We start from the raw sequence: 16,730 nt of genomic DNA, 5'->3' as shown, positions 1-16,730 counted from the left end.
GTATTCACACATCTCTGTGCTGACAAGTGACACTAGTCACGACTCTATTCTTCTACAGCCAGTCTTCGTTATTTCCCTTTATAGGACCATGTCCCTAATTTAGTACACAATGACTTTAACTCCTCGCTTGCAGGGTCTAGTTTGTATATCTAGCTGTTGTACAGCCGTGAGAAAAACTCGAAACAGCCTTAAAGAAACGACAAGAACAATACGTAGCCCAACATCTAACTAGTCTCAATCATTACAAGGTGAGTTTCCAGACACCTGAGCACCCTTAGGAGGACAAACAAAAAAAGGACATAGCCTTACAGAGGACGAAAAAAAATAAAAAGGAAAATACAAGCACGTTGGGTAATAGGGTACTATCATGTACTATGTAAACGCCCCCCCCCCTCCCTTTTGTAAATTCTTTTGGCCCGCGAATTCTAGCATCCATTAGGGTAAATGGAAAGGTCCATAATTAAGAGTTTCTCTTCTTTCTCTCCCCGCCCCCCAACTCTCCGCATTAATGTTTAGTCTTCGTTAAATTATCTTGTTATTTCTTTTTATTTCAGTTCTCATTCCAAATATTTGATAGACTTTATAAGAATGTAGCTAGAGCCTTTTTTTTATTTTTTAATCTAGCAAATCGTAATGCTCCCAAAATGTTTAGGCGTATCCCCCCCCCCTCTTTTTTTTCCACCTGCTCTCCCAAACACACTTCCTCTGGCCTGGGAATTCTATATAAGTGTCTCCCTCTCTATATATAAGTGTCTCCCTCTCTATATATAATTGTCTCCCTCTCTATATATGATTGTCTCCCTCTCTATATATGATTGTCTCCCTCTCTATATATGATTGTCTCCCTCTCTATATATAATTGTCTCCCTCTCTATATATAATTTTCTCCCTCTCTATATATAATTGTCTCTCTCTCTATATATAATTGTCTCCCTCTCTATATATAATTGTCTCCCTCTCTATATATAATTGTCTCCCTCTCTATATATAATTGTCTCCCACTCTATATATAATTGTCTCCCTCTCTATATATAATTGTCTCCCTCTCTATATATAATTGTCTCCCACTCTATATATAATTGTCTCCCTCTCTATATATAATTGTCTCCCTCTCTATATATAATTGTCTTCCTCTCTATATATAATTGTCTCCCTCTCTATATATAATTGATTCCCTCTCTTTATATAAGTGTCTCCCTCTCTATATATAATTGTCTCCCTCTCTATATATAAGTGTCTCCCTCTCTATATATAATTGTCTCCCTCTCTATATATAATTGTCTCCCTCTCTATATATAATTGTCTCCCTCTCTATATATAATTGTCTCCCTCTCTATATATAATTGTCTCCCTCTCTATATAAGTGTCTCCATCTCTATATATAATTGTCTCCCTCTCTATATATAATTGTCTCCCTCTCTTTATATAAGTGTCTCCCTCTCTATATATAATTGTCTCCCTCTCTATATATAATTGTCTCCCTCTCTATATATAAGTGTCTCCCTCTCTCTATATAATTTTCTCCCTCTCTATATATAATTGTCTCCCTCTCTATATATAATTGTCTCCCTCTCTATATATAATTGTCTCCCTCTCTATATATAATTGTCTCCCTCTCTATATAAGTGTCTCCCTCTCTATATATAATTGTCTCCCTCTCTATATATAATTGTCTCCCTCTCTTTATATAAGTGTCTCCCTCTCTATAATTGTCTCCCTCTCTATTTATAAGTGTCTCCCTCTCTATATATAATTGTCTCCCTCTCTATATATAATTGTCTCCCTCTCTATATATAATTGTCTCCATCTCTTTATAGAAGTGTCTCCCTCTCTATATATAATTGTCTCCCTCTCTATATATAAGTGTCTCCCTCTCTATATATAATTGTCTCCCTCTCTATATATAATTGTCTCCCTCTCTATATATAATTGTCTCCCTCTCAATATGTAATCGTCTCTCTCTCTCTCCTCTGTCTACAAGCACGCATATAAAATGACCATTGCTCAATCCACGCCATTCAATATTTGTAATACATTTGTAATATAACATTCTATATTTTTGAGAGATAAAGATGTAAATGTGGAGTTCTTCCCCTTAAATAAGATTTGCCTTTTTTCTTAAGGTTTCTGTAGTTTGCTTATTTATCTTTAAGACAGGTCAGTACAGTTGGTTAGCGTGCTCAGTATCGAGGGACAGGTCAGTATAGTTGGTTAGCGTGCTAAGTATCGAGGGACAGGTCAGTATAGTTGGTTAGCGTGCTCAGTATCGAAGGACAGGTCAGTACAGTTGGTTAGCGTGCTCAGTATCGATGGACAGGTCAGTATAGTTGGTTAGCGTGCTCAGTATCGAGGGACAGGTCAGTATAGTTGGTTAGCGTGCTCAGTATCGAGGGACAGGTCAGTATAGTTGGTTAGCGTGCTCAGTATCGAAGGACAGGTCAGTACAGTTGGTTAGCGTGCTCAGTATCGAGGGACAGGTCAGTACAGTTGGTTAGCGTGCTCAGTATCGAGGGACAGGTCAGTATAGTTGGTTAGCGTGCTCAGTATCGAGGGACAGGTCAGTATAGTTGGTTAGCGTGCTCAGTATCGAGGGACAGGTCAGTATAGTTGGTTAGCGTGCTCAGTATCGAGGGACAGGTCAGTATAGTTGGTTAGCGTGCTCAGTATCGAGGGACAGGTCAGTATAGTTGGTTAGCGTGCTCAGTATCGAGGGACAGGTCAGTATAGTTGGTTAGCGTGCTCAGTATCGAGGGACAGGTCAGTATAGTTGGTTAGCGTGCTCAGTATCGAGGGACAGGTCAGTATAGTTGGTTAGCGTGCTCAGTATCGAGGGACAGGTCAGTATAGTTGGTTAGCGTGCTCAGTATCGAGGGACAGGTCAGTACAGTTGGTTAGCGTGCTCAGTATCGAGGGACAGGTCAGTACAGTTGGTTAGCGTGCTCAGTATCGAGGGACAGGTCAGTACAGTTGGTTAGCGTGCTCAGTATCGAGGGACAGGTCAGTACAGTTGGTTAGCGTGCTCAGTATCGAGGGACAGGTCAGTATAGTTGGTTAGCGTGCTCAGTATCGAGGGACAGGTCAGTATAGTTGGTTAGCGTGCTCAGTATCGAGGGACAGGTCAAGGATTTGACTTTTGTTGTTGTGTTGGTTTTGTTTTCCATGTCAGAAGGGGGTGAAGGGACGGGAACTATGAGACCTGGTGAAATGGATTATCTTGGATCTGGCTGGGGCGTAAGGGGGGTGTGAGGGGGAGTGACCCAGTGACCCAACACGTCGTGTTGACTGGGTTAGGTAACCTTCGTGACATGACAAGTTAGACTTCAATACAACATTGTAAACAGTGCATACACAATCACTCATAGAAACACACACACAGATATAGATAGATAGACAGACCGACAGACAGACAGAAGAACATAGGGACATAGATAGATAGATGATAGATAGATAGATATAGATATAGATATAGATATAGATATAGATATAGATATAGATAGATATAGATATAGATATAGATATATATATATATATATAGATAGATATAGATATAGATATAGATAGATAGATAGATAGATAGATAGATAGATAGATAGATAGATAGATAGATAGATAGATAGATAGATAGATAGGCTTGGTCGTGCGGTTTGCGCGCTGGACTGTCGTTTCGATTTATCAATGGTCCCGGGTTCAAACCCAGCCCGCTCCCATCCCCCGTCGTCCTGCGGGAGGTTTGGACTAGGAAGTAAACTATCTTCAACTCTGAAGGAACGTCCGAAACATGAAAAACAAAAAAAAAAACATCAAGGGTGGCCAGACTAGGACGCATGCGCCAAAAGTGGCGCATTGCACAATTATAAGTGGCGCATTTAACCCCCGAGAAAAAATTATAAAAGAGCTTTGCAATAATGATATATAATGATAATAACCGTAGAGAAACTGACCTCTTGATGAACAGTGGATTAATTCCTTGACAGTTTTATGTAACTTAGCTAAGCTTTTCGTAATTATAGAAATTGATGATAATTTCTACATTTTTGAGGAAACTATGCACATACCACAGGCCTAAATAGGATGAAACTGATAAGATACTAACCTTTTGTTTGAACCTTCTGACATTAGGTCTTTATGTAATCGGCAACATTGAACTAAAATCACCTTTACTCCTTTATCAAAAAGATTCCCGTGTTGATTGAAATTGTTAAAAATTAGTCATCAAGCAATCTACACCCACCAGAGAGTAAATAAATTATTAATAAAGAAAGTGCTCACCAAGTCCTTTCAAGTTTATACACGTAGTGCCTGGGTGAGCTTAGAAAACTTTTCGACTGTTAAGAGAATAGATCTAGCTATCACTGAAACGGACGGACGATGTGCATAATTCATTCACGGTAGACAACCCACAACAGTGAAAGGGAAAAATTGCCTTAATAACGGAATACAAACATTTGGATTGAGTCCCTTGAATTGCAAGCAAGAACAATTACGAGTCGTATCAGTATTTCGATTATAATTGTGCAAAGACTTTACATTTACACTGTTCAGTGTTACGTAGTGAGTGTGTGTGAGTTTCTGACGCAAATCGTAAGAAAAGGGAGAGCGGATTTGTTTGGTTGTGTGGGCGGAAGAGTTTCTGATATTGAAGATACGAAAGACTGGTGTGAAAGTTAAATATAGGGAGACCAGCGCGAGAGATGAGACAGAAAAGACGTATATTTTAGTAAGTTTGTTTAAATCATCATTGCATTTATATTTCTACATATATTATTTTTTTAAAGTGTAAATGTATAAATAAAAGTTATATTGTTTTGTTTTACAAGAAACGTGTTTATGTTTATTTCAATTTCTGTATTAAGAATGCAATACACCTACTTCGGTTTAGTTTTACTAGGTGTTTAAAACTAAAAAGCAACGACCAATTTAGTTCCATTAATAGGCTACGTTGTTTCAGCTATATGGTATACAACAAGGGACACTATAACATGGCAAGGGACACCTAGACAGACCCTGTTCAGGGATGTCTTAGATTTACGACTAAACAACGCTTAGAGACGCAGGAGCCGCGCACGCCTATTGGGATGTTATTGTTTTTTTTTTATTAATAAATCATTATTGCGAGGAAGTAGAAAATCAATAAACTCGTCCCCTGATTTCATAATTATAAAGGTGGGATCCTAACGAGACTTTCTGAATACTGCCAATTAGTACAAGTATTATAAGATAAGTATTACACAGGATCATTGGATACACGCCCGACCTAGTAACACATCAACTTTCATTTTGAGATTTAGGTTTTAAGGACTCGGGGAGAAATACTGAAATACTAGTGATTGAGGAAATAAGTTAAATAGATGGCAGATTGTAGATTCTAGAGACAGCACTTACCCAAAGCTGGACTTTGTTGGTTTACTTGTGAACTTGCGTCCCGAGGGCACGTACTCAAACCCGTTCTTACTACTTCCAAAGCGTTCTCGCTGGTCTATAACCGAGTCGTCAGCCGACATGAAAGTCCTCTCTGCCCCTGAGACGAAGAGCACCGGCTCGCTGGGCGCCTTTCTCCACGTGAGGGAGCCCTGGCGAGGGGCGTCTGATGAGCTGGAGCCAGTCTCACGTGCCGTTTCCGGGTAGACTCTTTCGGACGACACCCGTTGGGGACGTGCTGGGGCGCCGTTTGAAGACGTGGGTGACGTCGGGTCCCCATAAGGAGCATCTGGGCGTTCCTCAAAGAAGGATACCCTTTTGTCGTATTCGCTGCCGCCCCTGTCGACGGGCTTGGATGAGTTAGACACGTTGGCAGAGCGCTGTGTGTCGACAGGTTCCAATCTTTGGCCGTTAGTCTTGGAAGTCGTATGAGTCTTGGGTGAGATTCCATTTTGCTGAACCACTTTAGCGGTTTTAGTCTTTGAAATATTATTAGTAGTAATCATTTTTTTTATTTCAAGAACAAAATCAGTCCTTCTAATCTATAGTACTGCTTGAATTTTAAGAACGAGCTATGTTTTCCTTGTATTTCGAGTTAATGCCCTTGCTGCTCTCTGCATGACGTTGTCTGTTCAGATTGCAAATACATAATAGTGTACCTCAAAGTATGTATAACTCATTGTACTCTGTATTACTTTGCAGTTGTTGTTACTGTCAATGCAGATCCACGTAATCAGGAAGGAACAGAGAGAGAATGGGCGAAAGAAGGGGGAGTAATTTTCTTTGAACAGTATACTCTCCCCTGGTTCTATTGTAATTGTAGCCTTGATTATCAACCCTTGTTGTTTACACTTACGCTGCAATTCCCCTGTTTTTATACAGTACGTGGGCATCGGTTCTCAAAGCTGAAGCACGATTCTTAAAGGGAGGTAACTTCTCTTCTTGATCATTTCTAAAAGGGAGACAACTTCGGAACCTCTGCTCTCAGCCTGCTCATAATGAGTGAATCAGTTCGATCGAGTTGATCTAAGAATCAAAGAGCAAAAATAATAACGATATTATTGTCTTAGTGATAATGCAAGGACGAGACCGAACAAAGACAGATCAAATACGAGACACATCACAGAGTTGTGACAAGACACAACAGTGTAAGGCAGGAAAGTGATAAGGCGAAACAATGGCAGAATAGAGACTAGACAAAACAAAGACAGAATAGAGATAAGACATAACAAAGACAGACTAGAGACAAGACAGAACAAAGACAGACTAGAGACAAGACAGAACAAAGACAGACTAGAGACAAGACAGAACAAAGACAGACTAGAGACAAGACAGAACAAAGACAGACTAGAGACAAGACAGAACAAAGACAGACTAGAGACAAGACAGAACAAAGACAGACTAGATACAAGACAGAACAAAGACAGACTAGAGACAAGACAGAACAAAGACAGACTAGAGACAAGACAGAACAAAGACAGACTAGAGACAAGACAAAATTAAGACAGAATAGAGATAAGACAGAACAAAGACAGAATAGAGACAAGACAGAACAAAGACAGACTAGAGACAAGATAGAACAAAGACAGAATAGAGATAAGACAGAACAAAGACAATAGAGATAAGACAAAAAAAAAGACATAATAGAGACAAGACAGAATAGACTTAAGACAAGACGAAGGACAGACAAGGGAGAAAGCCATCCCTAAATATAAAGTTTTCTATCTTGTCAAAGGTAAATACATCCTACCCGTATCACTGTGTTAATCTAGTCGTGTATGTTAATTAATATTAATTAGACTTAAACTCATTGGTTTAACCTGGCTGATTTAGGCAACCCGTTCCATTCTCTAATAGCACTGAGGACTAAAGAGCTCTTTTACTAGGACAAGCTCTAGGAATAAGAAATATTCCTTTATCATTCTCTGTATCTTTGTATACGAATTTCATTCTTTATTTTTAAGATCTAGTTTATTGTAGAGAATTTTTAGAACATTACAGGCATATATATCACAGTTTGAACTCTGTATAAAGATCCCGGAATACCCCATGGATACATATTACAGAATACCAATGTATAGACAACACAAGTCAGTGTGTGAAAAAAAAAAAGTAACTCTTTAGTTATAATTTGCATACCACAGGTGTGTGTTGTCGTGTACTTTGAGCTATACAAATACAAATCAGCTAACCCCTGGCTAAACAAAGACTTAGCCTCGACACCATCCGTACCTTTGGCTTGGCACCAAGAACATATCGACTCTACCACCTCGCTCTGCTTTTAAAAAGCGAACAAATCACAAAGCTTATGGAAGGGAAAGAACTCAACACTTACAACTATATATCTCAATAATAAAAAAGTTATTTTCCTTTTCAATATCAAACAAAAAAAACACAATAATTGCCAATTATTAATTAACTAACAATATATTTTTTTTAAATTCATTTTAGAAATAATTGTTTAAAGTTTAGATTTGATTCGATAATGGGTGTGGGAGAAATATTATGTAGGGGGACAAATCCTACATATTTAGACATATCTGTGAATACTGAAAGATTAATTTCCATAGCTGTTATGAAACTACGATTCATAAATGATTGACTAATCAGTTAATTTTTCTCTATTGATATGTGCTCTGTCACCGCCAATGAATAAGTCTGCAAAGTTTATACTTGATCCTATTGATCCTAGAATGGGTGTGGGAGAAATAACATGTTCAAACATTTTGCCCGACAGACAGACAGAGTTGATACAAGCTTTGTACAAAAAAAAAAAGAAAGCTCCTCAATCAAACGCCATTGTCCAGGTATTTACTTATACCACCAGGTGTTCCAAGTTCGTCTCGACCCAACGCCATCTTACCTTGCTGATCTGTTCAAGTCTGAATTATTTATCGCGTTTATGAAAAGGGAGGGGGGTAGTACCAACATTTGGGGGGAGGGGGAATTTGTAATAACTGAAATACACGTTTCGGGTCAAAATTAACCTGCTTGCTTCTAGAGGTAAAGGTTTAAACGTTTAAAGAAGAAATGTCCCAAAGGTCTAAATATTTGAAGCTGGTTTTTTCTCCAAATTATTAGAACAAAGTGGGGCTTGGATTTTCCAACCCAGTCAGAGAACTACCTTAGCTCATTGGGGCTCGGGGCTCGGAACCCACAGCTGGACAATGTTAAAGAATGAACCGGCCACTCTCTTGATATAGAGAACAGCTTCTGACCGTTAAAAATGTAGTGATTTTCTTACGTAAACTATCAGAGCAGCCCTAGGACGAAAGTCAAGGACCATTGATGATGACGTGTGTCACTATGTACTAAGTATTGAAACAAATACGCCCCTTTGAACCTCAAGTACAGTGTCGCCGGAAATACGCGTAGAATAATTTTTTTCGGGTCGCTCTGTTTTAAAAAAAGCTGAAAGGATGAGAAGTTTTTAAACATCATCCAATCTTCCATATCATCTTCCTTTACAGTTTAGTGACTTGACTCTTCAAAAGCCTATCTTATCTTATCTTATGAAATACAGACGTTACTTTATAATAGAAGATGATTACATCCTACGCGTGATGCATCTAGTCATGCATATTAACCAATGACCTATACTCCGCCAAGTCACTGGTTTTCCTGGCTAGTTCAGACAACCCATTCCATGCTCTAATAGCGCTAGGGAAGAAGGAGCATTTCTACAAATTTGTCCTAGCATTTGAAACAAGGAATGGGCCTTTATTTTTGTGCCTTTCTGAGTATTTTATTAGATTTTGTTTTTGTATTTGAAGATTATGGTTCAGTGTTTTATGTATAATTGCTACTTTACTTTTTGAGTCTTCTCTCCTGAAGGCTTTCTAGATCTAGTGGTTTTTGCTAAAGGTGTTACTTTAATTAAATCTTAATATTCATTTGTTATGACTCTCACGGTCCTATTTTGTGTCTGCTCTAGTTTCATAATGTTCTCTTGGGTTGAGGGGTCCCAAACATAGGAGGCGTACTCTTTTATTGGCCTAGCCAAGGTTTAATAACATTTTAGTTTTATGTTCTTTAATTTGTCGCATAGGAAACAAATATTATGAATAACAACAATTGAGACGGTTCATTTCAGATGAAACGAAAAGATTTGAATGAATTGGAACTTGTTTTTCGTTTGTTTGTTTTTTTAAGTTTATTCGGATCATACTTTAACTTACAATAACACACAAGACAAGACATGTTGACGGGTCCAAGACCAGGCATTGTCGAGCAGTTAGCGAGAAATTGTCTATAGTTCAGGAAAATTTACATTGTGGATTGGAATATACCCTCCGCAGCTCATCAACTATAAATTCATCGTCATTAATATCAGAGATTAATTAAGCGAGCTGTCAGAACGAGATCAGTTTCTAATGTTTATCACAAAGCACCAAGATGTCCGATTTCATATTTGTGCTTGAAATTAATTAGTCATCAAAGCCAAAAGCTTATCGCCACATTATTGTATTATCTAGGATTTCTGGTCTGTCGATATTTTAATCTTACACTAAATAATTCTTACAAAATTGTTTTTGGTTTGTTTTTTGTTTTTTTTATTGAGTAGAAGATGACATTGCCTAAAGCACGTAAGATAAAACCTATTCCTGTTGTACATATTTTTATGTTCAACAGTGTGTACTTAGGACTGGGCTAATCAACGCAAAAAAAAATGTGCTGTACATCACTCAGTCATTATCACGTTGTGTAGAAGTCGTGTGTCCTGCGCCATTGTATATGTACGGGCTGAAAGGTCCAAAGGAACTTAATTACTACGACCACTTTTTCCAAATCATTAGTAGAGAAACCTCCAAAAGTTGAAACCGCGCCGGTTTCCAGAATTTTTTTTTTATTTTTTTTTTCTAAAAAGGAAACCTCAGAATTTGGGCTATTCAATTTTAGCTTTATCGTCATAGGATTCCTTGGGCCTTAGGCCTCTTTTCTTCGCCTCTTTTTTTGGGCTTTATGTGCCTCTTTTATGGGCCATCTTGCCTCTTTTGTGGGCTTTTTTTTATTATTTTTTTTTTATTATATGTTTTTATTTGTAAGTTCTCATAATGCACATGGATTCCCATAAAGAGGTCATTTGGGAATGCGATTTCTGGCATACGGACTACATGTCCACAATATTTTAGACATAAGGCTGTAGTTTGCAGCATATTTCATACGATATATAATATATAAAATACTTTCAAAAGTCATTCTTTCGTATCTTCTCTTGCATTGTAGAAAAATATAGTTCTAATTTTTACAGATTTCTAGGTCTTTGAACCTGTGTGGTTCACAAATCTGAGTGCCTTTATCTTTTTTTTTTCCTTCTACGACTTCCGCAAAAGGGACTTAACTGAGATTTCAAATCCAATGTTTTATTGAGATAACAAAACACGAGTATTGCCCCGTTTCAACCGGAGGAGATTAACTTTGGAATGTGGTTTGAGATGTCAAATTTTGCGACTCAACTTTGGATGTTTGGTTGACTGAAGCAAGGTTAATTCTATATTGTGTTCCCAAAATTATAATTATACATTATACTCTTATCCAATTAACTATTTTATCCGTATAATCACCCCCCAAAAAATATGTCTCCGGTTTATCGGATGAACTTCTTATACAGAACGTATCATAAAGTAATGCAAACCGAGTTCAATTTGTCTGTGTTATCGGAACAGCCGGTTAAGATGACATCTAGATGTAGCTACATTAACTGAAGTGCGAGTGATAGCATATATTATGTAAGGATATTTATGCAAATGTGAATAGGTTAATTTTTTCCACAAATAAACAAACCCTCCCCCTTAATATTAGGGTCTTATCAAATTGAGGAGGGCAATCAAATTTACCCCCGTCGCCCCCCTCTACGCTCCAGTACTACTGAATGCAGTCGTTCTTTTGTTCTCTACGGCATATCTTTTTGGAACAATAACTAACAAATTCAAAGTGTGATACGAGAATTTAGGGCGTGGTTCTGGAGAGATTATCACCCCTGATTTTGAATTTTTATCTTTGGAAAGACGACTCTCATACAAGAAATGCAATGCCGTGAAGTTTGGCCACAAGTTCGTGTCAAAATCAACTCTATGGCTTAAAGTTAATTAATTCGAATAGTCCGATTAAGCCCGTGTACAAGTATAACGTAGACTTAGGAAGGTAATTGTCATTAATTAATGGATAGAGGCAGGGGGGTGGGGAAGAAGTGAGGTAGAGCAGAGAGAATATATGCAAGGGAATGGGAGAGAGAGAGAGAGAGAGGGAGGGAGAGAGAGAGAGGGGGAGGGAGAGAGAGAGAGAGGGAGGGAGAGAGAGAGGGAGGGAGAGAGGGAGGAAGGGAGAGAGAGGGAGGAAGAGAGAGAGGGAGGGAGAGGGGGGGAGAGAGAGAGAAAGGGAAAGAGAGAGAGAGAGAGAGAGGGAGAGAGAGAGAGAGGGAGAGAAAACGAGAATGAAAAAGAAAAATAGGAGTAGGTGATAAAGAGACAGCGAGGAAAAGGAAAGAGCCAGAGAGAGAGAAATAGGAGCAGAACAAGCAATACTTATGACACTATTTTTTATTAAAAGGTGGTCGATATAACAGAGGCGCCCCAAGGAAACGCTTTAAAAAAACAGCTTAGGCGCCAACTTGCTTAAACTGAGATAGAAGCGAGCACCTGGTTGCAGGCGGCTTCAGAACGAGACAGCTGGATGTCTTTTATAAAGGCCACGGGATACACATTTGAGACCAAATGCCGAAGTCAGACGAAGACGGCGAAAAGAAAATCTAAATCGACCAGCGGCGGACAAGGGTTATGCCTGCGCTAGATTTGGCAAAAGCTGGGGCTGTGTATCCACGGGAAATACTGCATTCCTCATTAATCTTCGGACTCGAAGACAAGCCTTATGATATTATTTTATTTTGCTTAAAACACCTTGCATTTTATTCTTTAAAAACCCTACATGGTTTTTAATATGCCTTTTTATTAGTCTCAATTGGGATCAACAGATCAGGCAGGAATCATAACCAGTTAAAAAAAAAAACAACTTTAATTATAAAGATGAAAGAGTAAACAAGAAATGCGATTCTGTAAAATAATACGATCATATGAAATTGTAATGCAGTATTTTATATTCCAATACAACTAAACATTCTGTATTTCCCATTTAACTAAGTAACCATAGATTAGAGTAAATAAATTTGAAAATATTACAACCAATAAACATCTATGTGATTTAATCTCTAGAAAGTCTAGATTTTTTAAATTTTAACCCCTTCCATCCTCGATAGGCAGCAATTATACTTAGTGTGTGAATGTTAACTTAAACATTCTATCCTTAGTATGTTATATTGTCTACAAACTGTATATTCACTTTTTTTTTTCAGTGCTAATATTGTATACATTCAAACAGACCAAACACGCAGTCGTCTGCAAGCGTTGGGAGATTTTAACCCATTGACACAAGAGACTCTCGAGTAGTTGTTCATCCTTCATGATAAAACAAATACAATTAGTGTAATATTCAAACGACGAGTGAATTAAAAGGGTTAATATGTTTGATCTGTGGTTTAGCCCGCATCGATTTGGTAAGATGACTAAAAGCCTAGCCATTAAACTGTTTATGATTTCTGTCACGTGTGTTTACATTTGTATCTGATCATGCTGACCTGCAGATCTGTATCTGGTCAAAGTGTATGTCACGTTTGGGGATTTGGAGACGTCTCGTGACAGTCGTCTGATAGTTGAACCAGTGTCTTGTGTGTTAGTTTTCCTTGCGGTCTATGGGGCAGATGATGTTAAGGTCAGCTGTTTCTGTGGCCAACGGTTAACGAGCAGGGTGTCATGTGGCCAGCACAACGGCCAACCGTCTTTACTTTCCCCAACTAAAGTCAGATACCTATTAGAGTTGGGAGGACTCAGGGTCGCCTTAAAAAATCCTAGTCCTCAAAGCGATTCAAACCCATGACCCCTGGTTCAGAAGCCAATCGCTTAACCACTCAGCCACATATCTTTTGTGTTGAACCCTTGAGAAACTTTCCAATGAACAGCCCATCAGAAAGTTGGAATTTGTAATCAGCACCGATGGCTGGGAAACATTCAACTATGATAGCCACAAACGTGGGTGTCGGAGCTTTGGGTGTCGGTATTTCTAGGAATGTCTGTGTTTCTGCGGGTGTCGGTGTTTAAATTATGTTAGTGCTTAAATGGATTTCGTTGTTTTTATGGGTGTCGGTGTTTCTGCGGGTGTCGGTGTTTAAATGATAGTGGTGTTTAAATGGGTGTCGATGTTTCTTTGCGGGTCTATATAATTGTGGGGCGTCGATGTTTTTAACTACAAGACAAAGACGGCAGACGAGATAAAAAAAAAAGATCAAACACAAAATTGGGTGGTGGACAAATAGTAGAGCGCTTGGCTACCAACCGAGGGGTCTAGGGTCAAATCCAGGTAAAAAATTGACTATATCAAAAGGAAAACAAATACTCATAATAAAAGGCACGAACGGTTTTCATATTACAACTTTGCACATTTCATTTCAACTGAATAATCCTGCTGGTAGTGGTACAGTGAAAAAGTAGTAACTGTCAATAGCAGGCTTAGATTGAAAAGTTCCAAGTTCCCTTTTCAGACCTTGTGATCTATAGGGTAGATGATGTAAAGGTCATCTGTTTCTGTCGTCCACGGTTAACGAGGTTGTCATGTGACCAGCACAACGACCAACCGTCTTTACTTGTACCCAACAAATGTCAACTAATGTTAGAGCTGCGTGGCGCGCAATATACCAAAATAAAAATAATCAGTCTTCGAACCTGGGACCCTCAGCTCGGAAGCCAAGCGCTTACCGCTCAGCCACCGCGCCTCCTAGGCTTAGGTGGAGAGCCATGTTTACGTCATTGCAAGACACTGCAGTTGCTCATGTCCCTAACATTTCTAGGGGCCTTTAAAAAAATAGATTTTTTTAACAAACTATGCAAATTATAGGAGATAAACATTGAAATGAGAATGAATCTTTTTCTTTCTTTAGAAATATGACGTGCTTTTAGAGTTCCTGTATTATCTGGAGTATTATAAGAAGGCCTGAATAGAGTAAGTGCCTACACAAATATCCTGCCTGGGGCCTCCACTTACTGAGATCCGGCATTGCTTGTAGGAAAACACTGCGTGATCCCGTCGGCCACATTTTTCAAATTTCACATTGCACTAGGATCCCAAAGCGTAAATGGGATCTACTAGGTCATTTTGACTCTTAAAAAAAAATATTTTTTTTTGTCAAAAAAAAAAACACTTTTTTTTTATTGCTTGTTGTCAAATTTGATTGTTATTCTACGTGAATAGAAAGTTTCAGAAAGCTATTAGTAAAAAGAATTATTAAAAAGTTAGTGAATAGACGGATAAGCCGTTCATTGTGGTGGCAACACAGCTTGCTCATTAAACCTTAGCCTCAGAAACATGGTGTACTATGATGTACGGTATTGTATGGTATTGTACCTGTCTGATGGAAACTAACGCAAATCTACGCTTACCTGGACAGCTATAATCCTTATTACTATACTGTGTGTTTTTATGCGGTGATTGTTAAAGATTGGTTAGACCATCGTGTTTAAATTGAAGAATCCAAAACAAATAAACAAATTCTTGAGGAAGAATTAGAACACTGTAACCAAAGCTTAGAATTAATTAGATCTACTAGTACACATAAAACCAACACACTTTACAGACAGACCACAAGCGTGCTAAGTGCTTGTCATTATCAAGCCCGCTATTTGGCACGCAAGCATATAGCATGGCTGTCACGGGTCTTTAAAACAAATGCAATGGTTTAGTTCCTACAGAATTATTTCCCTTTGTCGGGTATTTAAGAGAGTCTAGGCTCCTCCACCCCCCATCGACACCGACATTCTGTTTTAATTTGAAAAAAAAAATGTTCTAATTATAGCCCCCCTCCCCTTTTTACCCAACTGTCAAACATACACTAATACAGGCTCGCACACACACACACACACTAGGGCTACTCCATGCCTTGGGTAGAACAATGAATCAAAGTCGTGTTATTGGCTACGTTGTATCTCTGTGGAGTGGCGTTGTATTATGTTTTTTTTTAGTTCAGTCTTAATTCAGATAAGACTTCTGTTGTAGCTTGACTTTGAAACCTAAGTGCTGGCTTTAATTGATACTGTATCAGATTAGAGGTGTGGCTGAAACCGTAATGCTAGTCTCTGTCAACGAAATAATTCCTATATAATTAGAGAATTGGAATTGCACATTGTGACATGGTCTTAGGTTAATTTTTAATCAATATTTATAGACAAAAGAAAACAGGTATCTGGCTACAGACGTAAAATGACATAAACATATATCAAAATAGACAGACAGACAGACAGACAGACAGACAGACAGACAGATAGATAGATAGATAGATAGATAGATAGATAGATAGATAGATAGATAGATAGAAATATGAAAAGATAGATAGATAGATAGATAAACAGATAGACAGATATCTTAATGATAGATAGATAGATAGATAGAGAGAGAGAGAGAGAGAGATAGATAGATAGATAGATAGATAGATAGATAGATAGATAGATAGATAGATAGATAGATAGATAGATAGATAGATAGATAGATAGATAGATAGATAGATAGATAGACATATAAATATATTGAAAGATATATAGATAGACAGACAGACAGATAGATGGATGGGCCTAGAAAGATAGATAGATAGATAGATAGATAGATAGATAGATAGATAGATAGATAGATTGATTGATTGATTGATTGATTGATTGATTGATTGATGCACACACATAAATTATTTCTCTCTCTCTCTCTCTCTCTCTCACCCTTACTCTTTGTCTCTCTCACTTTCTCTTTTACTCTCTCTCTCTCTTTCTCTGTTTCTCTTTGTCATTATCTGTCCTGTACATTCGTAACTCTTATGTAGACAATGCGATAAGGAAACTAAAAATTAACAACACGAGTAGGCGGCTAATTAAAAACTTTTCCTGCTAAGTCTGATACCCACCACAGGCTAACACACACACACACACGCACACACACACGAGCACACAAACCCTGCGGCTTTGAGATTAAACAAATTCATTGCATAATGGACACCAAATAGAATAGGTCCCCCTCCCCCCCCCCCCCCCCGTGTTGTCTCGAAGTGTGTAGCTGACAATGAAAGACCACGTACGGTCTGCCCCCCCCCCCCCCCCCCAATCATGTTTAGGGTTATTTGAAAAAAAAAAGAATAAAATAATAATTGGGGGGGGGGGGGGGGTTTAGAGGTAAACACAAGCTACCAATGTTGACTGCTAAAGGGGTGGGGAGATTTAAACACGAGC

At 38.4% G+C, this 16,730-nt stretch overlaps 1 protein-coding gene across 2 annotated transcripts in view; it reads right to left on the bottom strand.

Annotated features, from left to right (window-relative positions):
• LOC106060896 (kinesin-like protein KIF12) overlaps positions 1 to 15,256 on the bottom strand; it is a 70,622-nt gene extending 55,366 nt beyond the window's left edge. For both annotated transcript variants that reach the window (XR_008774146.1, XM_056007042.1), the window contains exons 1-2: positions 14,904 to 15,256; positions 5,383 to 6,444 (exon numbers count right to left, since the gene is read on the bottom strand). Coding sequence is in view for 1 of the 2 variants with exons in the window: in XM_056007042.1 (XP_055863017.1) it covers positions 5,383 to 5,924 (542 nt within the window). In the remaining variant the exon portion in view is untranslated. The remainder of the gene's footprint in view (positions 1 to 5,382; positions 6,445 to 14,903) is intronic.
• Between the last annotated feature and the right edge of the window lie 1,474 nt (positions 15,257 to 16,730).

This window comes from Biomphalaria glabrata, chromosome 12, assembly GCF_947242115.1.
Source record: "Biomphalaria glabrata chromosome 12, xgBioGlab47.1, whole genome shotgun sequence".
Classification (NCBI taxonomy): domain Eukaryota; kingdom Metazoa; phylum Mollusca; class Gastropoda; family Planorbidae; genus Biomphalaria; species Biomphalaria glabrata.
This window is presented reverse-complemented; position numbering and strand designations above follow the sequence as displayed.